The sequence below is a fragment of the Chiloscyllium plagiosum genome, chromosome 36 (genome assembly GCF_004010195.1).
Source record: "Chiloscyllium plagiosum isolate BGI_BamShark_2017 chromosome 36, ASM401019v2, whole genome shotgun sequence".
NCBI lineage: Eukaryota > Metazoa > Chordata > Chondrichthyes > Orectolobiformes > Hemiscylliidae > Chiloscyllium > Chiloscyllium plagiosum.
Window position 1 is genome coordinate 1,169,612 of NC_057745.1, and position 26,346 is coordinate 1,195,957.

Genomic DNA, 26,346 nt, shown 5'->3' on the forward strand with positions numbered 1-26,346 from the left:
ATGTGGGCCGTGGGGATAAATTTGGAAGCATCATGTGAGAAGTTGAGCAAGCTGTTTCTTGAAGTTGAGAAACAAGTCTCATTTTCCAAGTAAGTTTGAGGTATTCAGATGAGATTCTCATACATGTATGATGAGAGACATAGAACAAGGATTATTGCTCATTATTCCCTCAATATTGCTTCATCTTGAGTCATTAATAGGCAGGATGCTTACACTTACCTGATAGAAATTAGATACCAATGATTCTGCACGGTGGCTCAATGGTTAACACTGCTGCCTCACAGCACCAGGGACCCGGGTTCAATTCCCGCCTCAAGCAACTGTCTGTGTGGAGTTTGCACATTCTCCCCATGTCTGTGTGGGTTTCCTCCGGGTGCTCCAGTTTCCTCCCACACTCCAAAGATGTGCACGTTAGGTGAATTGGCCATGCTAAATTGCCTGTAGTGTTAGGTGCATTAGTCAGAGGGAAATGGGTTTGGGTGGGTTACTCTTCGGAGGGTCGGTGTGGATTTGTTGGGCCGATGGGCCTGTTTCCACACTGTAGGTAATTTAATCTAAAAAAACTCCCACATGCAAGTCAGAGCGGGTACCTGGTGACTCCAGCTCACCACTTGCTCCTCCAGACCTCCATCTTGGGCACTGGTCAGCAACAACTCAGAGCAGTGGCCACCATATTCCACATCCACAGACACTGGCATCTGCCAGCCTTTATGCACCATGATGGCACACTGTGCTTCAATTACAGGTCACTTCTACAAAACCATGCCGCAGTTTGGAGCAGACTGGTACATTTCATTGCAAAACTGCTGCAAGGACATTTTGCACACAGGGACTGGATTGGACAGGGCTGCATCTCAGGGCTACGTGCTTGCGCTCTTAGTGCTCATACACTTAACATCTACCTGGATGCTCATGGCACCCCAGCCTTGCTTTGCCTTACCAGTTAGCACTTTACCCCCTCAGTTGCAGTTTGAAGGATCTCTGTACTTCTGTCTTATATTGCAGTTTAGTGCAGAACCAAGGCCAACCAACTTGTCATGCCGGTCAACCTGTGCTGCCTACACAGCAACTACCTGCATGTACTTCACCCAAATGGCCATATCTCAAAGTGGAATGGGAGTAATCTTCAGTTGAGGGGTCTGCTGTTAGTCAGTCAAGGGGTTTAAGTGTAATCAGTTAAGACAGTGTCCCTGCTTGGTCCAGGGGCTTGGAAATGGTTTGATGTCTGCTTGTGGCAGTCTGAGTTGGGGGTTTATCTCACTACAGTCCGGCAAGTGGGCTATAGTCAGTCTTTCAGGTCTACTGCCACCAGTGGGACATCAGTCAGTGAGTTGCAAGGAGGTCAGTAATATTTAGGGTTATCCACCCAATTTGAACAGGATTGGAGCACAGTCAGTTCTGGGTGTCAGTGGAATGAATGAATGGATATTTGAGGACATTGTTTTGATTAGATTAGATTCCCTACAGTGTGGAAACAGGCCCTTCAGCCCAACCAGTCCACACCGACCCTCCGAATCCACCCAGATCCATTTCCCTCTGACGAATGCACTGAACACTATGGCCAATTCAGCTGACTTGCACATCTTTGGACTGTGGAGGGAAACAAAAGCACCCAGAGGAAACCCACACAGATACGGGGAGAATGTGCAAACTCCACACAGACAGCCGCCCAAGACTGGAATTGAACCTGGGACCCTGGTGCTGTGAGGCAGCAGTGTTAACCACTGAGCCACCATGCCACCTGTTGTGGTCAGGGGATGGAAGGCTCCGTGCTGTAAATTGGAGGCAGCTGTCTGGGATGCTTAGAGGACAATCATAATGAAGGGGGAATATTTGAGATATAGTGGGGACACTAGAGGGCATGGGATGATGCAGGAGAAGGGTGCCAGCTCTGTTGCCTCCACGTAGGACTGTGAAGCACGATGGTAGGCAGCACTTATCTGTAGTGACAGGGCTAAGGGGGTAAAGGATGAGAGTTGGAGTTGGAATTCGAGGTTGTTGGGGTTCAGTAAGAATGGGCTGCTCTAAGAATGCTGGGTAGAAAAGCCCATGGAGAGTAAGTGAACCCAATGACCAGGCCAAATAGCCTCCACATGAAGAGGTCACAGCTGAAAGACCTCTCGAGTCTCAACCATAAATCAGTAGGATAGAGAAAAAGATACCAAAGTAGGGACTAAGACACAGCTTTATTTCCTACAATTCTTAATCTCAAATCTGCCATGCATGTTATCCAGGAAGAGCTGCATGGCTCTGCAGAGTTTGACGGGATAGCTCACTTCCTCCACAAGTTAGAGACTTGTCTATGGTGTCACACACTTTTCTGAAATCCCACAAAAACAAGGCTACGGTGCTGTTTCCAGCTCTCTGCATTTCCCTTGGAGCTACTGGAGCTCCAGCTGCTCTAAAACAACATGGTGTTTCCAGATATACATTGTTAATGGCACTATATAAATGTTAGTTGTTGTTGGTTTCCTTATCGATGTTCATGCTAATTCCCTCAAAGGTGGTAGATATTTAAGAAGAAGATTGTTTAATATGTGTGTCAAAGAAAATATTGTTAAAAATCACCCAATGCTATGTTATAGTCCAGGAGGTTTATTTGGAAGCATGAGCTTTCAAAATGTTGCTCCTTCATTGTGGAGGTTAAGATCATGCTCACAGAATTTATAGCCAAGGGAGTCCAGTGTCATGGAAATATGATACAGTAAACAATTTTAGATTAAATCTTTCATCTTTTAGAATGGGATATGCTATTTCTGTTCTTTGATATGTAAATCCCAGAACTTCTTTTAAATTACATTCTCAAGATTTGGAGCTGCCAGTGTTGGACTAGAGTGTAAAAAGTTAAAAATCACACAACACCTGGTTATAGTTCAACAGGTTTATTTGGAAACACTAGCTTTCGGAGCGCTGCTCCTTCATCAGGTAGCTGTGGAGCAGAATCATAAGATCCTGATGAAGGAGCAGTGCTCCAAAAGCTAGTGCTTCCAAATAAACCTATTGAACTATAACTAGGTGCTGTGTGATTTTAACTTCATTCTCAAGATAGCTCAGCTTTTCCAACAATAGTGTGAAGTCTGTCTGTGTCCCAACGTTGAATCAGACTGACAAGCCCTCTGTATAGTTTTACAGCATTTTACATGGATTCATGCAGTTTTTGAGCTAAATAAAATGTAATTCTACAAAACAAATTCACCCCATAAGCTTATATGTGTGCACATGTCGGAACAGCAGAGTGTGCATGTGGGTGTGAGTGCATGTGATACAGTGTGTGTGTATATATATGTTTGTGTGTGTGTGTGTGTTTGGTTAAGTGTGTGTGTGTGTGAGAGTGTGTGATGGGGTATGCGTCTGTGAGTATGGGGGGTTTTTGTGTGTGCATACGAGAGACAGCTTGTGTATAAGAAAGGGTCTGCGTAGGAGTGTGTGTATGTGTGTGAGAGTGTGTATCATGCAGTGGGGTCACCTCTAGTGTGACGTGAACCCAAGGTTCCGGTTGAGGCCATTCCCATGGGTAATGAAATTGACTATCAGCTTCTGCTCAGCCACTCAGCGTTGTTGCTTGTCCCAAAGTCTGCCTTGGAGGATGGTCACACAAAGGTCCGAGGCCAAATCTCCTGGGCCACTGAAGTGTTCACTGGGAGGGAACACTCCTGCAAGGTTTGTGAAGGTTTGTAGCTCAGGTTGAGATTTAGGGTGTAGGTTGTACTGGGTCTTTTAAGTTTGTTAGTTTTGTTTGAGAGTGTTGGTGGGTTTGTGTGCTACTAGGATTCTGAGGGGTCTCAGTAGTCTGGCTGCCATTTCTGAAACTTCTTTGATGTATGGTAAGGTAGTTAGGGTTTCTGGCTGTGTTTGGTCTGCTTGTCGTGGTTTGTTCTTGAGGAATCTGTGCACTGTGTTTTTTGAGTATCGTTCTTCTTGAATACATTGTATAGGTGGTTCGCCTCTGTTTTCCGAAGTTCGTCTGTGCTGCAGTGTGTGGTGGCTCGTTGGAATAGTGTTCTGATACAGTTTCGTTTGTGTGTGTTGGGATGGTTGCTGGTGTAGTTAAGTATTTGGTCAGTGTTTGTCGGTTTTCTGTATACGCAGGTTTGTAGTTCTCCATGGTCCTTTCTTTCGACTGTGACGTCCAGGAATGCAAGTTTGTTGTCAACTAACAAACTTAAAAGACCCAGTACAACCCATGGACAAAACAAACGTCATCTACAAAATTCCATGCAAGGACTGCCACAAACACTACGTAGGACAAACAGGAAAAAAGTTAGCCACCAGGATACACGAACACCAGCTAGCCACAAAAAGACACGACCCTCTCTCCCTCGTAGCCCTGCACACGGATGAAAAAAACCCACCATTTCGATTGGGACAACACATCTATCCTGGGACAGGCTAAGCAAAGACATGCCAGAGAATTCCTAGAGGCCTGGCACTCCAACCACAACGCCATAAACAAACACACAGATCTAGATGCCATCTATCAACCCCTCAGAAAAGGAACAGGAAATGACATCACCACAAACCCCAGGACCCCCATCCAGGACAAGCATATAAATAGAAAGCAGGAGACAACAGCTTCGCTTCACTTGGAGGTTGCCACTGATGATGTTACCTAGCCAGGTAATGTAACGTCTGGATACCAAACCTACAGCTCAGCGAGCAAACCTACACCCTAAAAGGGTCTGTTGATTGTTGTGCGGTACCCATTCATCTGTTGTCGTAGCATCTGCTCAGTCTCACCAATGTACCATACCTCGGGGCATTATTGCCTGTAGTGTATAAGATAGACCACGTTGGCCAAGTCACATGAGTACTCACTGTGTACACGGTGGGAGGTGTCCCAACGGGTAATGGTGGTAGCTGTGTGATATTCTGACACATCTTGCAGTGGCTGCCGTGAAAGGGTTGTATGGCGTTGTTGTCCTGAAAGCTGGGCAGTTTGCTGCGAACAATGATCTGTTTAAGGTTTATGGTTGTTTAAAGGCGAGAATTGGAGGTGTGGTGAAGGTCTTGACAAGGTGCTCATCCTCATTGAAGGCTGTGAAGAACATGGTGTAGTTGTTCAGCTCCAAGGAAGTACTGGACAATGACAGGTACCCTGTCTACTGCAGCCCGTGTCTGTCTCCTGAGGAGGTCACTGGGGTTTCTCGCTGTGGCATATCAGAACTGGCCAAAACATTAATATTTTCTTTTCTTTCAACCTGCTGTGCACTTCCACAGTTTCCATGTTTATTTTTAGATTTGCAATGTTTGAACCTTTTTTCTGCTATCACTAGTGAGCTTGGTGTGTCTGACCATTTGCCTCACTGCAGGCTTGATCTGCATGGGCCCTGTTGGCCGTGTTCCGACTTCTGAATCATCTTTACTTCAATTTGCATTCAGTCTGTAAAATCTCACCACATTTTCTCCACAACCCGACAACCAATATCACTGCCCTCAGCTTGCTAGGAATTGTGCAGAAATGACTGTAACTCAGTGAGGATTAATACCAACAATGGAAACACTGATAACAATATATCAACTGCATTACATACAAGCTCACAAATGCCTCAATGCACAAATTGCTGACATTAACACAACCTAAGTTTTGTATAGCATCCATTAATCTGAAGGTGAATCACAGAATTGTTACAGCGCACAAGGACGCCATTTTGCCTGTCAAGCCTACACAGTTCTAATTCCCTAGTGCCAATCTCCTGACTTTCCCCCATGCCCCTGCACACCATTTCTATCCAAATAATCATTTGATGCTGTCCTAACCTGTCCCCACTACATTTCCAGGCAATGCATTCCAGACACTAGCTACTTGCTAGGGTGAAAAAGTAATTTCTCACGTTACCCTTGCTTCATTTGCACATCAACCTTTGTGTATATGTTCTTGTTACTTTTATGAGCGGGAACAGCTTCTCACTATCTACTATGTCCAGCCCACTCATGACTTTGAAAACCACTACCAAGTGTCCTATCTGCCTTCTTCTCTCTCACTGTTCACAAGAAATACCGGAATATCCGGGACCCAGGAAAAATAATCCCGCAATGACTTGTAGCTCCGTCTCTTCCATCACTTGTGGGACTGTTTGAAATGGATGTGGTGCACAGTGGGCAGTTCCAATGCAAAGTGTGAATAGGGCTCAGCTGGACATCCAACAGCCATGTTAAATCTGGGTGTTTTGGACACTTTATGAAGTGGTGTTTTGGGTGCATTTCCAGTATCAACAGAAAGCAACCAAATACAACTCGTTTGCCATCTTATCAAATGGGCCCCAGTACTTTCATGGTGTGAACTGAGGTCTGTTTGAGAATAAATTCCTTCACAGGATCTTGTTGAGACAATAGTTCAACATTTCATTAGCTTCACTGGCTGGTCACGCTGAGTGTTGAATCCAATCTAGTAATTATTTGAACACCATTCATGCAATTCAAAATTCATTCATTCTGTCTTCCCTTCCAGCGTGCAGTACTACATGCCTGTGTTAAATTTCATCTGTTCTGGTTCAGCTTACTTGCATATTTTGTAATTCATTAGTTAGTTGCCAAGCTGTCTCTTCCTAATTTAGTGTCAGGACTATACATTCATAGAAAGGTGATATATCTACAACTCCTCTTCCAGTCCAGCGAATGTACAGTTTCAGTAATCTCAATCACTCATCCGGGGAAGGAAGAAGGAACAAGTAATTACTCTTCAAAGAACACGGTTTCAGCCATGACTCACCAGGTAGCACACACATTGCTCCAACACAGAAGAGGATGAGATTTAGCCACATTCTTGAGGCATGAGCTCATTATCAGACTGACGTCCCAGAGTCAGTACCAAGAAAATGTTGCATTGTTAGAGGTGCTATCACATTTGGTTGAGAATTTTAAACTGGAGCCCTGTCAGCCCTCTATCTAAGATATTACTTGAAAAAAAAAGCAGCGGAGTTCTTCCTCTGAACAATATTTATCCCTCAACTATCACATTCTGAGAGAAAGAAAAAATAAACTGTTAATTATTACATTGCTGTCTGCAGGAGCTTGCTGTGTGCAAATGAGCTCCTGCGTTTGCTACATTTTAATACTTTAAAAGTCCTTGATTGCTGTAAAGTACTTTCAGTATTGTGAAAAGTACTACAGGATGGTATTTTTTTCTTTTCTCTTTAAACACTGCATCAAATTTCTCAGAATAACTTGAAGCACTTCACATATTCTGAAATATTTTGAAGTTGGTGATTGTTGTTCAATCTGTTTATACTGATTCACATTTACTTCAGTAAACCCCAAGCCAAAAACACATCTCAAAGGTTTTCTTAAATAAAACCGACTCCTTCGGCACAGCCTCATCCTGTTATTCAAAAGCGTGGTTTTTAACAGAAGCCATCTTAAATTGAGTCTTTTTCTCTCTCTTGACGTAATCAAACCTCATCATTTTCCTGGGAATTGCCAACAGCACAACAACAAAGGGTTAAAATCCTCACAAGCTGCCAAAGACTATTTCCCCAGATTTCAGAGAAAGCAAATGTGTGAACTGACTGTTATTAGTATTTGACAAATATTGCAAGCTAGCTAGCTTCACATTGTTCTCCCCTTGCTTTTCTTTGTAGATCTTCTCATGACCCTCTTTAAACAGCTATGCTGTCAATGTGCAAATAAGAAGGACAGTAAACACCTTCATGCCCTACTTTTCATTTTACAGATGTTCCAAAATTGCTCAAAGCATTGGCAGAACTGTCTCATTAAACTCACAAGGTTAATACCTGCCTAAATGTAATGTTGTCGGGAGTTGTTCATAACAGCTTGCTCGGACCCAACGTGGCTTTGAACTTCCTCCCAGATATGTATTATTATGGAAAACAGCATAGGGGTGACTGAATATGAAACTTGGGCTGTTGTAACGTCATAAAGATAAATTGATCGCTATGTTGGATGTGGGAGATTAGGGAGAGTTTCCATGTTACTTATGATTATGTCCGCAGAAAGTGTGTTTGCGAATCCTATCGGATTGCATGAATCGTTTGGAGTGGCAGTTAGAGGCAATGAGGAATTTACAGGAGCTAGGGAATGTGATGGATGGCAGTTGCAGGGAGAATTACCAAAGGTACAGTCAGATTGATGGGTGACCTCCAGAAAAGGTAGGAGAGGGAGGCAGGTAATGCAGGAGTCTCTTTTGACTACCCCTGTCTCAAACAAGTTGCGGTTTTGGAAAATGTAGGGGGTGATGGACTCTCAGGAGAATGTAGCATTGACAGCCAGGTTTCTGGTACCGAGACTAGCTTTAATGTAACAAGGGGTACGCCAGATTCCAAAAGATCGATTGTGATAGGAGACTCTCTAGTTAGAGGCACAAACAGATGATTATGGGGCTGACAGCGAGACATCAGAATGGTGTGCTGCCTCCTGGAACCAGGATCAAAATATCTCTGAGAATATTCTCAAAGGGAAGTGGGAACAGGAGATCATTATACACATTGGAACTAACTATATAGGAAGTGAGAAGGACAAGATTCTGAAGAGAGAATATATGAAGTTAGACAGGAATTTTAAAAGTACGTTCTTGAGGGTACTAATATCTGAATTACACCCAGTGCCACAAGCTAATGAGGGTAGGAATAGGAGGATGAGGCAGATGAATCTGTGGCTGAGGAGCTGGTGCAGGCGAGAAGGGTTCACATTTTTGATTCATTGGAATCTCCTCTGGGGTAGAAGTGACCTGCGTAAGAAGGATGGGTTGGGCCGAAGGGTCTGTTTCCGTGCTTTACATCTCTATGACTGTGATTCTAAATCTCCCCGCCAATATATTAGTTCCCTTCCAATTCATGTGCAATCCAACCAGATATCCCAACCCAATCTAGTCCCACCTGCCAGCACCCAGCCCATATCCCTCCAAATCTTTCATATTCATATACAAATCCAGATGCCTTTTAAATGTTGCAATTGTACCAGCCTCCACCACTTCCTCTGGCAGCTCATTCCATACATGTACCACCCTCTGCGTGAAAAAGTTGCCGCTTAAGTCTCTTTTATATCTTTCCCCTCTCACCCTAAACCTTTGCCCTCTAGTTCTGGACTCCCCCACCCCAGGGAAGAACCTTTTGTATATTTATCCCATCCATGCTCCTCATGATTTTATAAACATCAATAAGGTCATCACTCAGCCTCCGACGCTCCACGGAAAACAGCCCCAGCCTATTCAACCTCTCCCTATAGCTCAAATCCTCCAACCCTGACAACATCCTTGTATAGAGGTTGTTCAGTTGGGAAAAGGAGCTAGTCAAACAGACAGGGCAGGCAGGAACAAAGCAAAGAATGATAAATTAAACTGCATTTATTTCAATGCAAGAGGCCTTACAAGTAAGGCAGATGAACTCATGGCATGGTTAGGAAATGGGACTGGGATTTCATAGCAATTGCAGAAGCACGGCTCAGGGATGGGCAGGACTGGCAGCTTAATGGTCCAAGGTGTAGATGCTGTAGGAAGGATCGAAAGGGGGGACAAGAGAGGCGGGGGAGTGGCGTTTTTGCTTAAGAATAACATTACATCTGCATTTAGGGAGAAGATTCACATCCAAATTATTTATATAACTGACAGATACGTACAGGGAAGTTATTTGGGTGGAACTGAGAAATTAGAAAGGGATGATCATCTTATTGGGATTGTATTATAGACCCCCTAATAGTCAGAGGGAAATTGAGAAATAAATTTGTAAGGTGATCTCAGTTATCTGTAAGAATAATAGGGTGGTTATGGTAGGGGATTTTAACTTTCCAAATATAGACTGGGACTGCCATAGTGTTAAGGGTTTAGATGGGGAGGAATTTGTTAAGTGTGTACAATAACATTTTCTGACTCAGTATGTGGATGTATCCATTAGAGAAGGTGCAAAACTTGACCTACTCTTGGGAAATAAGGCAGGGCAGGTAATTGCGATGTCAGTGGGGAGCACAACTCTCAGACATCTCTGTGCTTTAGTTCAGGTCTCTTGAGCATCACCAAATTCTTTATCCACCAATAGCAGTTGTACAGTCAGCTGCCTGGATTCTAAACTCTGTGATTCCCTCCTAAACTCTCTACTTTGCCTACCTCATTTCAGATACTCCTAGCACTTTGTCCAAGCTTTCTGCTTGCAGCAACCCATGCAAAGTACTGGTAATCCACTTCCACCAATGTAGCCTGCCCACTAGTCCTGCACCAATCAAAGGCGGTAAGCTCCACTACCGGTTTCTGTTACCGTTCAATTAAAACATAATTAACTAGATCAAAATGAAAGAACCAATGAATGGCTAGGTTTCTTTCAGTGAAAGAAAGAGTGATTTTATTACCCACAACCCCAATAATAATAATAAAGACATAAGCTCAACATGCACACAAAAATATTCCAAGAGGAAGAAATTGCCACTTTCTACAGAGACAGTTCTATGATAATTGTCAATTTTCCTTCATCACCTCCTCCTCCCGCCTCACATGAATTGTTGCAGGCAGATGTAGTGTTATTACTTTAAGAGCCGTGTTGCTTTAAAGGCTGGATATGCTAATTAACCAAGGACTAGGATGAAACCATATGACCAAATGCCATGTGCAATCCAGAGAAGCATGCTATACAGAAGATACGCACAGTTATCTATATCTCCAATTTGTTGTCTGAACTATTAGATACATCTATATGAGATTTTCAAATGAACTGAATTTCTTTATTATTTAATCGGTGTTACTTACCAATATCACAGGAAGTATGACCATGGGATTTTTTGTTTTGTTAATTTGGTCTGTTCGTGTGGGATTTTCAAAATTGATGTGCATCAAAGAAATGTGACTAGATGGCTGGGGTGTTACGTAATTATGTTAAATCTGTAACATGCATTGTCACAATAAAGTGTTGCACAAGAATGGAAAAAAACTCTGGAGTAATCCTTAATCCCACATTTTAATGTACCTATACTTCACATTAAACCAAATGCTTTTATAACTTGGTTTAACATGAAAGATACCATAACCACGATTCAAAAGAAGAGCAGAGAACATCTTCCCAAAATCGAAAAATACCAATATTTATCCCCCTATATCACTAAAAAAAACTCTACTCATTATCACATTGCTATTTGTGAAATCTTCTGTGTATCAATGGACGCCCCATTGTTATATTTTAAAAGTACATCATCAATATCCAACGTCCATCGGCTGATTCTTTTCCCTGAGAATGTTCATGGACTGAAAAGATTTTGGGAAGGGTAAGTACTAATTTACAACAGCTGTTGTGATCACCTGACCACAGACTGAGACAAGTTCGGGAAACCAAACGAAATGCACAAAACCAGCTGCAACAAAATTTACATTTTTATCAGGAGGCATTGAAACTCAGTGAGGCATCAAGAAATGCAGACTTGTGACTCCCGTTAATTTAGGATGTAGGATAACTGCATGTGATGAGAGAAGCAAGATTGCTTACAATAATCCAACTGGAAATGAAACAATGACGCACGAGAATCTGCAAAGAAATTGAATATCTACAGCAACCTTAGAGCAGCAAAGGTGACAGAAAGCAACGACTGATAATAGCAAAGATAATGAAAGTTCTTCTCTCATCAATCTCAGAAGTGCCTAGTGAAAAAAAAAACTTGAAACAACAAGTATTCCTCAAGAGCTCAAGAATATCTCCAACCTTTGGCAAGTCTGAAGAAACAAGCTAAACAGTCAGCGCAAGTCATTCTCATTCTGCAAGGACTCAAAAAACTTAAAACTGCAAGTGCCTGAATTTTGTTGTTCATTCTAGATACCCCATCTCCTTTCAGTATAAGCTTTTTAACCTGTGTTTGTGTGTATCAATGTCTACTTTTATTGTTTTTCTCAGGGTGGTAGTTTAATATTCCTCAATCTTTCGCTCAAAGAAACCTTGTAATTAACTGGTCCTTCAGTTTGATGTGGTTAATTATGTTTTAGTTGAAATGCACTAGCTGAAGGCTAAAATATAAATTAAAATTATTTGTTGCGAACTGAGAGGGGTTGAGAAAGAGATGAGTCACTCACCCTTCCAATTTGGTCAGAATACCACTCCTAACTAATCAACAACGACTACACCTCAAAAATACTTCTTTGGCTTTGGGATGCCCTAAAGTTGGAAAAGACACCATATAAATGCAATTTGATTCTTTCATCACTGACTATCTTGAAATAAGTAAGTGTTTCACTACTTTTAAGGCAATTAGCCTGTACCCGTTGATTAACACTACATGTTTAATAACCAATATACCCATCAAACAAATCACAAGTTCCAGATGGTCTCAGACAAGGTCTCAAACCAACAAAAGGAAAATAGCAGAGACAAATGTATGTATCATTTTGAACAGCATCCCCAAAGATTTACCCTCTGCTTTTTACAGTCATTTGCCTCAATTTCTGTTCAAACAAAAACATTCAGTTAAATTCTGATGATGACTACAATAAATAACTGTTCCTTTAAGCTTTTACCAGTTTGATTTCTTTCTTGAGTTGTGCTATTGAGACAAAGGAAGACTGTAATGTATTGGCTCAGGCAGGATTAATGGAATCAGTGATCCTAGTAAAACACTGACATGGAGAAAGGAGCTCTGGGGAAAGGCAATATAGCAAGGACAATGAATGAGTGAATTCATAAGTTCAGGGGATGGCAGAGAGGAGAGTAGGGGTTGTACGTGTGTGGGGGGGAGGAAAAATGATGGATTAGTCAGATGAAAGGTTTTCCAATCTGATGATGTCCCTTGCATCATCATAGATTGACTCAAGGGATTAGTACACAAAAGGGTTCAAACTTTGAAATTAAAAGGAGCTTTGGGGTATTTCTGGGAAAATCAGAAGGATGCTCCTTTGATATTATTACCTTGTTCCTTGAGGGCTGTTTTCGCAGTTTGAAACAAGGGATAAGGACAAGCTCAAATGAAGAGTTGCAAAGCAGGAGGAGTTAAAAATGGAGCCAGAATCATGAGTAACCTTGAACTCGAAATGATCTGGGACACATGAAGGAAATGCACAGCCTCGATTCCAGGCGGCAGCAAAACTGAATACAGCTTGCAAAAATAAACTCCCTCACAAAAGATTTTAACAGAGGAACAACTGCATATGATTCATAATGTCAGGGAAAGCAAACATGGATCTGCAGAAATCAGGTGGAACTAAATGCTGCAGATTATTTTAACACTTTAATCCACTTCAAAGTTGTCTCCTTCCGTCCTAGTTCCCCATTGGTTCCGTGCAACCACCCGTATATCATCCGTAACTCATCAACATTTTGCAATTTGTTTGAGAGCTGAGGCATTGTGTATTGAGCAGGTTATTCAACAATGAGAAGTCTCATAGCCAAGACTAATCCTATTCTCAACTAATCTTCACACATACACACCTTCTAAAGGATGATGATCTGCCCTACAACAGTAACATGCATTTATAAGGCACCTTTAGGATTGTAAAAATATCCCAAGGTACTTCACAACAGTGTTATCAAACAAGATTTGACACAGAGTAATATAAAGAGATATATGACCTCCAATATTCCATCTTTTTCTTGTTGAGTATGATCTATTATTTTAAACATGCAGGCCCTCTACAGTGTATATTCTTTCATGTGGTGATATTGCACGTTGGATCTTCGCTCTGCTGCTTTCAGGAAACATTATATTTTCAAAAATGTAATTTATTTTCCTCATGAACCTGTTCAGAGATGTCATTACACACCTCTGCAGCAGGTGGTCTTGAACCCAAGTCTCTCAGTTCACGAGTAGGAATGCTGTCTACTGTACCACAAGAGCAAACATTACATTGCACTGAAACAAATTATCTAATCATTGCTGTTTGTGGCAGCTTGCTGTTCACAAGTTCATGATTGCATTTCTAAAGTACTTAATTGGTTTCAAAATGTTTCAAGATCTCCTGGTGTTGCAAAAGAGCAGGAAGAGAATACATGGGTTGGGCAATCGAGTCTGATCGATGAAGGGTCTAGCAGAGCAGAACTGGGATAAAAGATTAACTTTAAGAGATTTAAGGTAGACAGCTGGGGGAACTAACTTTTATACAGAATCAGTGACTTGAGAAACCAACATTTACCAATAAATCAAAATAGATAATTGAAGTATCATAGAATAAAGGGATTTGGGAACAGGGCAGGAAAACAGGATTGAAATACTGCTTGTGTGGAGGATAAACAACAATACATTAAGTCAAACCAAACAGCTTTCTGACAGATTGTCATTTCAAAGTAATTTCCAATCACAGTTATACACAGGATTCCCATCGGAAAAATCAATATATTAATCTATAGCCATTGCAAAACACACACAGCAAGAATACCTTTGCCTTGATTCACATGACATTTCAATAAGCAAACCATTCCTCCAAATCTATTAAACGAACATTCCATTTCCACAGATTATTTTTCTGTTAGATCACAATGGGAACAAAATCTGAAATCTCAAAAGGCACACAATGCAGTTGCAGCATGTGAGGGATGTCAGAAACTGGCTGTGGAAAATATTGTACTTCTTACATAAAATATGACAAAACAAGCAATAAAACAATCAAAACAAGCCCCCTTATCTCTTAACACCTTTGATTAACAAAAATATATCAATCTCAGTTTTAAATTTCATAACTGATTTCACATCAGTTGACATTTAAGAAGAGAATTTCAAACTTTTACCACATGTTGAGATTAGAATAGTGAGGTGTTTGTTTTTGACCAATTCAGACTTGATGGGCTGAAGGGCCTTTTTAGTAGACCTCTATGCCTCTACTTTATGTGTAGAAATGTTTCCTTGTTTTATTGCTAAGAGGTCTGTTGTTCCTAGACTGCCAATTGCAGAAATAGTTTCTCTCTAACTGCCTAACTAGATGCCCTTATTATCAGGAGAATTTAAATCAAATCACCCTTTAACCTCCTAAATTCAAGGTAATATAACCAATATTCCGTCAATGCAGTATGAGTGCACAGTTGTGCAACAATCCAGAACTTACCATGCATGGCAAAAAACTGGTCGCACATATGAATGGGATCATTCCTTCCTGAACCACCATGTTCTTTCTACGTGCAGTGCTCAGAACTGAACACTGTACTCCTGTTTGGTCCAACTAGGATTCTGTATAATGTCCACCTTTGCAGAATGTCCCTAACTTAACAAATTGCCTTATCATAGTATAACCAACGCAACCAGCTTCACTAGAATGTTCTCAGAGAAACATGAAAAAAGCTATAGAAAAAGACTCCAGACCAAGTGAACTTAAGTTCATAAAAGGGGTACAAAGCATCTTAAAGGAAAAAGGGGAGGCTGCAAAAATCTATTGTGAGTTGACTGCCAAAAGCAAAGAGTATTAGCTGCAATGTTTTCCTAAAGTCTTTTGGTATTTATGATTCAGTGACCTTGGTGACAGGTTGGGAAGTGTCTCTGACTTGTGCACCCGACTTTGCAATCCTTTGTTATAAATAACTTTGAGAGATAATCCTGAACATATCCATATAAATGGCATGCAAAACCTATCACAACAATACTCATTTTACTGATTTGTTTAAAATCCCAAAAACATAACAATTGTGATAGAAAATGGAAGATGAAGTCACCTCCTAAGATGTGGATGTGGACTCTCCAGTATATTTCCACAATTCTCTTATCACTGGTTTTAGAAAACTGATATGATTAGGCTTTAATTTTTTTGTTGCTATTTCAGCACTTGACAATTTCCCACAAGGATCATTGCAATTAATCTGTTCATCAAAAATCTCATCAGCTCCTTAACATTGAGACAATAAAGTACCTAGTATGGACAGCTGACAGTCCTTTGGTAAGACATTGAACAATTTCCCTGATGGTGGATAATAGGTAAAAGTACCATGGATAATTTTGTAATGGGGCAGAGGGCTGTTCCGTTATATATGTTCACGCTTCTGTGTACGTGGAAAGGGAAATAAAAAAAATCTGCGGAGGAATATCAGCGTGTATCAGGGGTATAAGCGATGTTTAGGTCACTTTCCTTTGAGAAGATTAATGAGTAATTATGACCTTTTGGAGATCATTTTGTTGCCTTAAGGGCTTCAGAAGAAATTTCCCACTTGAACCTGATATTGGCCAGAGGTAATTTTCTTCCTATGGCAGCTCCTACAAAGGCTAACATTACTAGAGGTTGAAGAGGTCAGTCCGTTTGTGAGTTACAAACCAGACAGCAATATCCGTGATTTTTCTCTCACATTTGTTTTCTTGTCTGTAGTAACAACTTTTGCATTTAAACCAAACCTTTAACACGGTAAAAGATTCAAAGACCTTTCTCAATGCATTATTATACAAAATTTGACACCAAAGTTTACAACAGATGACTAAAGGCTTGGTCAAAGAGGTATGTTTAAAGAACTTCATAAGTAGGAGAAGCAGTGAAGAAATTTGGACACCCGGACTGCTAAAGGTGTGGACTCTGAGTGTGGAACAATTACAATTGGAGGTGGTCAAGAATTGAAACAGTACAGAAGTATCAGGGGGTTGTCAGGTTGGAGGAGCTTAGGGAGATAGGGAGGAGTGAAGCCATGGAGAAATTTCAAAGCATGGGTGAGAATTTTAAAAGTGAGACATTTCTGAACCAGAAGTCAAAGTAGGCCAGTGAATATGTGAATGATGGGTGAACTGCATTTGGTATTCATGAGGAACTGTAACAGAAGCTTTTTCCTTGTGTCTTCAACATCTTTGAATATTTAAGTTGAACAGTATTCTTAAATTTTGATTCAATGCCACCATGATTTGCCCCCAACTCTGACTTCCTCCAGAGAGTAAATGTTCTCTGGTGTCTTGTGTCCATGGTCATTTCACCTGTTTTGTTAAGTGTATATTAATTCTGTTTAATTATACACAAATGGTGGAGATTATCTGAGGATTCTATCTATGTCCCTAAAGACATAGATAGAAGCTATGGTTATATGTTAGGTGGTACAAGTTTGTGATGTGTACTGCTGTAAATAAATGTTTATAAGTGTATAAAGATCGGTTCTGGTTCTTTCTATCTTTAGACTGATTTTATGATGATTTTATAATCGATGTAAAACTAGACCACTAGAGTTCTGCAATTTAAATTGTAAGTTGCTATTTTAATTAAGTCAGTTATGTTCATGTCAGAGCCCAGCTACAAGGAAGCTTTCAATGGACTGGTCAAACTGCCAGAAGATAATCAACACACTGCTCCTGTAATTGGAAATACAATCTGAAAATTTAAAGCTAAAACATTCTGCAGTAATGTCAGGAAGCAATGCACACATGACACACACAGCTGGCGGAAACCTAGAACTGCTTCTCCCCAAAAAAGCTGTTGAGACAGGGGCCCAAATGGAAATTTCAAAATCGTGAATGATAATACTTTGGTCTGGCAAGGATATTAAGGGTTACAGAAACAAGACAGGGAATTGGAGTTGAGATACAGTTTAACCATGATCTATTGAATTGTAAGAACAGTTTCAAAGGGTGAATGGTGTCTTGGTGTGCCTACGTTCCATGATCTGAGCAAAGAGCAGAGAGGCTGAATTAGGACCAGAAGAACAGCATCTTCCTTCGGGTTTAGGCAGCATAAAACACAGCGAAGCAGGGCGGATTATTGTGGGGTTTTTTTTGACTGAGGTTTTATTCTGACTGTTGGTTTGATTTGCCTGCTCTCGCTGCAGGTTGCAGCCCCTTGCTGGCGCTGGGCTGGATGGGGTCTCTGGAGCACGGCTGTTCTCTCCTCATCTCCCCTGGATCTGACTGGGGCTGATGCTCTCGCAGAGGCTGAATTCCTGGTCCAGATATTAGCTGAGTTCCACCCATGGGTATGCCTTTATTGAATATGCCAATAGGAACAGCACTGCGATGTCAGAATGTCAGAATTTCAGGCACAGGCAAATAATTCACATTCTCAGGTACATCACACAGATGAATTGCAACATGACAGTGGCAAAAGGCGGCATTCTTCTGGGTTGCTCTCAGTTGTCCATTTCTGTTTTCTTTCTCCACATTAAATTGTTCATTTCAAATACCAGTTGTCATTGTAACGGAGACTTCTCATCAGGCTAATACTCTGTGATTGCCACATGAATAACACAATTGAGAAATATAAATCCAGGTTTGTTGTTTTCACAAAGATTGGTGATACAGACAAAAAACAGAAAATGCCAATGCACCTCTCATTGATTACATGAGTGGACAAACTATGGACTAACTTCAACACTGCCAAGCAATTTTTGACCTGGTTTTGACCTATAAAAAGCTTGTTGTGAACATTAATTAAATAATGAAAATCTAACATTGTGGAGGTACATAGGGATTTAGGTGCCCACGTACATGAAATGCTGGAATATAGTAGTCAGGTACATAAATCAGTCAGAAGGCAAATGGAGTATTAGCATTTATAACCAGCTGACTAGAATATGAAGAGATGGATGCTTTGCTCAAACAACAAGTAGATCAATTCTTGGAAGACTTTGCACAGCACTTACAACATGTATACTTACCTTAAAAATACAGTGAAAGATTACCAAGAATATTATCGGGACTTTGAGCGTTAGGTTTTATAAAAAGATTACATAAACGCGGCCTGCACCTCCTGCAACAAACGTTTAAAGGATGATTTTGGTTGAATTTTTCAGGATTCTGAAAGGAATTGATATCGCTAATAGAAGGAAACACTTTCTGTTGATGAAGTGAGTCATGGACAAAGGAACATAACATTAAAATCAGAGCCAAGCCATTTAGGAGAGACGTTAGGAAGCGTTTTAACATAAAGCCAGATAGAAGTACTGAATGCTGTCTCGCAAAATAAAAGAAGATGCTCATTCAATTAATTATTTTAAATCTGCAATCAATAGATCTTTTTAGCCAAGGAAATGAAGCCAAGATAGTTGGATAGAGGTTAGATACAGATCAGTCAGAATATGACAGAATGATGGAACAGGTTCAAGGGGTTCAACAGCCTGTCCTGTTCCTGCATTCCAAAAACCCATCTTGGGGGATGCTACATTGCCTGTTGAGGCAATCTTTCTAGCAGCATGTCCTATCCAGCAATCCTGAGATCTCTGCCGTCTCCTGTAGTCTTCCAACTTCCCTGTCTCTATAACCACCTTAAGCCCTACAAATCTCCAAGATTCCTGCAGTCCTCTGACTTGAGACTCTTCTGCTTCCAAAGGGTTAACCAGTCCATCACTCATTGCACCTTCAGTTGTCTCGCCTCCAAAGCTCTGAGATTCTCACTAAATCTTTCTGCCTTTCTCTTTATCTTCCCTTTAAAATATTCCTTAAAATCTACCTCTCTCACTAAGATTTTGGCCACCTATCCTAATATCTGGTTCTGTGTCAAACTTTGACAGCTCCCCCCCCATTACATTTTACTATGTTAAAGGTACTACGTCAATGCAGATTGTTCTTGAATAATACAATGTCACCAACTTGATCTGGTGCAGCACTAACTTTTACAGCGCATCCTTCCAGCTGGTTTTATTCAAGATTTTAATAGTTTACCATTGGAAATATGATTAATGACAGTTATAAACATGCAAATTCTAGAAGATATTTAGCACCAGCTGATTTCACCATCACAGGGAGTTTACCCGACCCCTGGTAAAACTTGAGGCAAGACACTTCATCCAGCAAAAGTGCTCCTTTAATGCAGAAAGTCATAGATGCTACCTCCACCACAAGAGAGACGTGCAGAGACTCATCACTATGAGGAAATGCTTCTTTCAGTTTGAATGAGGTAGTTCACACAAGTTCATTCATGAGCCGGCCAGACCCCTTCTGCTTTTATTTGGGAAGGGGTAAAATGATTGGGAAAGAGTGCTGATAGAAAGCCTAAGTAGCAACATAAAGACAGATACACGACACACTTTCAAACTGGGTATTTCAATATTTGATAAATCCTGGTGAACGCAATTGTCTTACATTAGCCTGTACAGGAAGCAGTAATTCTGAAAGCAAGACATTCTGTTCTATCTGTGAATAGGACTGTAATCACCACGCTTGGAAAATTAAGATTTCCAATTCATTCTGACTGGATTTTTACCGAGTTAATTGCTAACCCGTCAGGAATAGTCCCTGTTCTAAGTGCCCTAACAATGCCAAGCACTGAGCTAAGGGAAATAGGGGTTGCTTCTTCACTGTTATCTACAAATAGGCAAGAAAGGGAATATTTATAGACCATTGTCACAATAGGTACTTTTCACACAGATGGTAACTGATATAAATGATCTTTTTTTTCACCCACAACACGAGTGTTCTGAAACAAAAGCCCACATTCGTCAAGATTCATCAAAACAGTCAATAGGAGGATGATGGGGGGACCGGCATTCCAGCTGAAAAGTTAAGCATATTTCTGCTAAATATAATTAGGCTTCGAGATTATCTGAATATTATTCATTTAAACTGGGTTAGCCCCTTCGCAGTGTTGCCAAGACGATTGTGATCTGTACACAAAAATTAACACCCAATCAAAACACACACAGCAGTAAAACATGCAGTCACACAAGGTACAAAGTGTTTTATGGATACACGCGGTTGCATCTTGCAAATGAATCCGAAGCGAATGTCCTTGTGCCAGCTGCCAGGATGACACTAACCTGAATGGTGCAGGAATATTCGGAATCGTCCAGCAGCCTGACTGTGCAGTCAAACTCCCGGTCCAGGTTCCTGATGCTGCCGCTTCTTAACCTGCTGAGCATCTTCCTTCGGGTTTAGGCGGCGTAAAACACAGCGAAGCAGGGCGGATTATTGTGGGGTTTTGTTTTGACTGAGGTTTTATTCTGACTGTTGGTTCGATTTGCCTGCTCTCGCTGCGGGTTGCAGCCCCTTGCTGGCGCTGGGCTGGATGGGGTCTCTGGAGCACGGCTGCTCTCTCCTCATCTCCCCTGGATCTGACTGGGGCTGATGCTCTCGCATCGCAGCGCAGCGTGAGCGGCCAGGGCAAAGTATCCAGGCAGAGGGACCTCACCGCGACCCCGACAGACAGCCCGCTCCACCAATCCCCGCCAGGAGCGTTCTGATGGGCATGGGTACTCACCAATTGCGCCGAGACGTGGGCGGTACCAGGAGGCGGTGAGCGGGGGCGGGCACTGGGTGGCATCCCCGCTGACCAGCGAGAGGGAATCTATTCAGTGGGGAGGAACAGTCGCAGGCTCGATTGTTGGAGACAAACTTGTGCAGTCGGTGCAGGAAATCTGTAAATGCAATGCATCAAATAAACAGACGCTGGTTTTCCCATTGTACGTCCCAGGATTTCTTTGTACCTAGCCATTGCATTTTTATCGGCTCTGTGTGTTTCCTATTGTGCTTGCAAATACTGCATAATGAGAGCACGGACAACACTGGATTTAATTTGTTCTCTTTCTTTCTCTCTGCAGCGCCTCTACACAGCTCTCAGTGACTGTTCTGCATAAATCTCCCCTTTATTAGCACGCAGCTCAGGCGAATGACAGCGAAGTCTGTTGGGGTTTGACCACGACCCCTGGAATAAGCTCCTCAAGGGTAAGGGCTGTCTTTGGGATTGGGGGAGGGGGACAGTACAGCAACTGGGGTCTAAATAAAGGTAGAAAAAAGCAGAAAGGAAGCATCAAACACGTCGGGCTGCTTCCAGATCCAGCACAGTGAACAGACGCCTTTGTGTGAGTTATTACCGCGTTTGGTAATTACTAGCCAAAGGCAGATCAATTTACACATATAAATATGCTATTGGAACTTGAGTGAGCAAAGCGAAATTCCCAAAATCATTTCGGTGAGGAGGTACAAGGACTAGGCTGGAAAGTCAACCTGCAGAAAAATCTCCAGCCAAAACTCAGAAACGTCATGAACATTATTAATACCATGAAATTGTTCGCCTAAAGGAGAAGAAGTCGGGTTCTCTGGAGCACATCAGAGTCAACAAGACAGTGGCAAAGTACACTGCATTGTGTGAGGAGCCAATATGGGCTGTATCACTTAGCTGCCAACTAATAATGTATTCTCAAATATTAATGAAAACATAAATAAGAGAACAAAATGTTCCAAATCTGTCTTAATGCTGTTCATAAATAGTTCCCAAACTTCACTTCCCTGGCCAATCTGGGTCTGGACAGTATGGCACCTCATGTCTTCCCTTGGCTTTGGTTTTGATAACAAATATCATCCAAAAGAAATACACAGCCCAGAAGGAGGTTGGTGGACCATGCCCTGGCTGACAAAACTTCATGTAAAATATCACTTGAAGATGGCAAGGGCACAGAATGTACCCCTGGTGGGAGATTTCAATGACGATCTACAGCAGTGCCACTGCTGAGAAAACTGGTCAAGGCCTCAAGGATATACCACAGAAACCAGGTCTTGGGCAGGTGGTGAGGGAACCAACATGAGGGAAATATATCTGATGTTGCAGATGCTTTTCTCCTGACAGTATTGGTAGGAGTGACTGTCTTTACACTGAGGATCCTCACCATCATGTTGACCAGCAATACCATCATTGACATTGAGCAACTCAAATCTGCACATCCATGAGGCAATGGACAGGCAGCTAAGTGGTCCCACAATCAACAGATCAGATCTTGGCTCTGGATCCTGCCACATCCAGCAGTATAAATGCTGGTAGTCAAGTCAATAATTTATAGGAGGCTCAACGATGGGGGAACTCAGCACATCAGTGCAAAAGACAATGCTGAAGTATTTGCACCCAACCTCAGCTAGAAATACCAAGTAGATGATCAATTGTGGCCTCCATCCGAGGTCCCCACCATCACAGATGCCAGCTTTTAACCAATTCAATTTGCTCAAGTGTTATCAAGAGTTGGCGGAAGTCCCTAGATAGTACAAAGGCTTTGAGCCCTTATAATATTCCATAATGGTACCAAAGACCTGTGCTGCAGAACTTACTGCACCTATAGCCAGGCTGTTCCAGTATGGCCACAGCAACGACAATGTCTACATGACAATGTACAAAATTGCCCAAGTATGTCCTGTACACAGAAACAGGACCAATCCAACCCAGCCAATTACCACTCTACCTGTCGACTCTTGATTATCGACAAAGAGTTGGAAGGGGTCATCAACAGTCCCTGATATAAAAACAAAGAACTGTGGATGCTGGGAATTTGGAACAAAAATAAAAGAGTGCTGAAGAAACTCGTGGGTCTAGCAGCATTCATAGAGTAAAAAACAGAGTTACCATTTCAGTACATTGAGAAATTATGATGAAAACATTAACTTTGTTTTTCTCTCTCTGCAGAAACCACCAGACCTGCATATTTTCTCCAGCACTTTCTGTTTTTGTTTCACTCAGCTCCTGACCTCATTACAGCCTTGGTCAAATGAGCTGAACTCCAGAGGTGAGATGAGAGTAATTGTCCTTGACATTAAGGCAGCATTCGAACGAGAATGCTACCAAAGGGTCCTGGCAAAACTTGACACAGCAGGAAATGGGGGAGAACCTGCTGCTGATTGGAGTCATACTTAGCACTGAGGAAGATGTTTCTGGGTGTTAAAAGTTAACCATCTCAGCTTCAGGACATCTCTGCAAGAGTTCCGTTGGGTACTGATCTAAATAAACTAGCCTCAACTGCTTCATCAATGATCTTCCCTCCATCGTAAAGTCAGAAATGGAGATAATCACTGATGATTGCTCAATATTCAACACCATTCACAATGTTCCAGATGCTGAAGATGACTGTGTTTATTTAGAGCACGACCTGGCAATATGCGGGCTTGGGCTATTAAATAGCAAGTAAGATTTGTGTCACACAATTACCGGGCAATCACCAGCCATTGCCAACAAGTGAGAATCTGACCATCACTCCTTGATGTTCAATGGTATTATCATCATTGAATCATCCACTATCCACTATCCTGGGATTTACATTGATCATCAACTGAACTGGATCACCCATATAAACACCATGCCTGTATAAGCAGATCAAAGACTAGGTGTTCTGCGGCAAATAGTTGACTTCCTGCCGCCCCATTACCATCCACCATCTATAAGGCACATGTCAGGTGAGTTATGGAATACCTTCCACTTCCTGGATGAATACAGCTTCTATAACACTCAAATAGCTTGACACCATCCAGGATAAAGCAGCTCATTTGATTGGCATACCATCCACCAACTTGGACATTCACTCCCATTTTCACCGATGCCATGTTTACCATTGTGCTTACCATTTACAGTGTTTACCATTTACAAGAGGCATTTCAGAAACTCACCAAGGCACCTCCATCAGTGACTTTGAAATTCAGAATCTCTACCACCTGTAAGGATAAGGGCAGCAGGTACATGGAAACATCAGTACCTGCATGCTCTCCTCTAAGCCATGAATCATTCTAACTTGAAATTATAAAGACACTCTTTCATTGTCACTGGGTCAGATTCCTGGATCTCTTTTCTTAACAGCAATTTGGGTGTTCCTACACTACAAAGACTGCAGCAATTCAAAAAGGTGGCTCACCACCACCCTCTTAGGAGTAATTAGGGATGGGCAACAAATGTTAACCAAACCAATAATGTCCACATCCTGTGAACAAATGAAGAGTGTGGTCACTGTTTTGCCAAACGCAAAATACTGATGTAGTGCGTGACCCAGTGAATCTGTTCTGGTGATGTTTATTGAAGACGGAAAGACATCAAGAGAAGTCTTTCACTCCTGCTTGGTAGAGCCTTGGAACTTTTACATTCAACAAGCAGATGGGGACTCAGTTTAACATCTCATTACTGAAAGATACAGCATTCCCACTTTCCACCTTGAAGTAGCAATTTACTTGATGTATTCAAGTTGTCAAGTAGAATTGTTATCTTTCACCTGCTAGCTCATTAATGAAAGGGCTACCATTAAGGCAATGTTACCATAATATTTATATTTATAGGTATATTTAATTTTAGTATAAATGTTGGGACTTTAGTACATGCCCCACATTTCACTTCCCTTCCGTTCCCAGCAAGAGACAACTGCAAGAAGGCCTTAAGAAGTAGTTGAAAATGTGGATATATGTAAATTGAAGGGCCACTTCCCAACTGGAGCAGTACAAAGCAAGCTTTGCCAAGCATTGAAGTGTAGTCACTGCTGTTATCCAGTAAACACAGCAGCTAATTTGCACACAACAAAATCTTATAAAACAGCCATGAAATAAATGATCAAATCTACTACTCCAGTGTTGATTAATGGATGAATTGAATTTATATCCAGCTATATAACTAAATAGGCCCTCAGTGTAACATTTGATTCAATAGATAGTACTGTGACTCCATTAATGCAGCAATCCCTCAGTACTAGACTGAAGTGTCAGTCTGCATTATGTGATGGAGTCCTGGACTGTGACTTGAACCATAATCTTCTCTGTTTTAAAGACAACAATGCTATTACACAACCAATCTAGATGTATCAGTTTGTAAAGTGTAATCTTTGAAACAGTAGAACTGAAAATATTTTGTGGAAACTTCTAACTCTTTCAGGGTTTATATGTGGAGTGGTTTTAACTTTCACCTCTCAGGGATCTGAGATTATATTTGATGGGCTCGAAGTCTCTGTACGCCGGTTAGAAGGGTCTTACATAAAATTAATATGGGCAGTGTTAAACCGGCTCTGATTAAATATGGACACTTGGCACACAACTACACTTATCAGCATTAAATAAGCAACCTCACTACCACAGCCACAGAACAATTGAAGTCACTCTGGCTCTGATCTCATGGCTTTCTGCAGTTTGAGCTGAGCCATATTATTATAGAGAATTCTTTAGAGTGTTGACCATAAATTTAGGCAATTTGTTCAATCTGGTCAATGAGTATGCATTGCATAAGGAGCCTCCTACCGTTCCCCACTTCATCCTATCAGCTGAGTTTCCAATTTCTTTGTATGTCATATGTTTATATAATTTTACCTGCCACCCTGCCCCCTGTAAAAACGCCATCCCATTCTCCCAATTCCTTCGACTCCGCCGCATCTGCTCCCAGGAGGACCAGTTCCAAAAACGCACATCCCAGATGGCCTCCTTCTTCAAGGACCGCAATTTCCCCCCCCGACGTGGTCGACGATGCCCTCCACCACATCTCTTCCACTTCCCGATCCTCCGCCCTTGAACCCCGCCCCTCCAACCGCCACCAGGACAGAACCCCACTGGTCCTCACCTACCACCCCACCAATCTCCATGTACAGCGCATCATCCGCCGCCATTTCCGCCACCTCCAAACGGACCCCACCACCAAGGATATATTTCCCTCCCCTCCCCTATCAGCATTCCGTAAAGACCACTCCCTCCGTGACTCCCCCGTCAGATCCACACCCCCCACCAACCCAACCTCCACTCCCCGCACCTTCCCCTGCAACCGCAGGAGGTGCAAGACTTGCGCCCACACCTCCCCCCAAGGCCCCAAAGGAAACTTCCATATCCGCCACAAATTCA

The 26,346-nt window shown here is 41.9% G+C and overlaps 1 protein-coding gene across 2 annotated transcripts in view; it reads right to left on the minus strand.

The window, feature by feature from the left end:
- Nucleotides 1-20,937, minus strand: part of LOC122540881 (FERM domain-containing protein 5) — a 249,103-nt gene extending 228,166 nt beyond the window's left edge. Inside the window, exon 1 of one of the 2 annotated variants that reach the window (XM_043677108.1) lies at nt 20,550-20,937. In XM_043677108.1, the coding sequence (XP_043533043.1) occupies nt 20,550-20,651 (102 nt within the window). In that variant the 5' untranslated portion in view covers nt 20,652-20,937. The remainder of the gene's footprint in view (nt 1-20,549) is intronic. The other variant, XM_043677107.1, reaches the window with a different exon arrangement.
- Nucleotides 20,938-26,346: the final 5,409 nt, after the last annotated feature.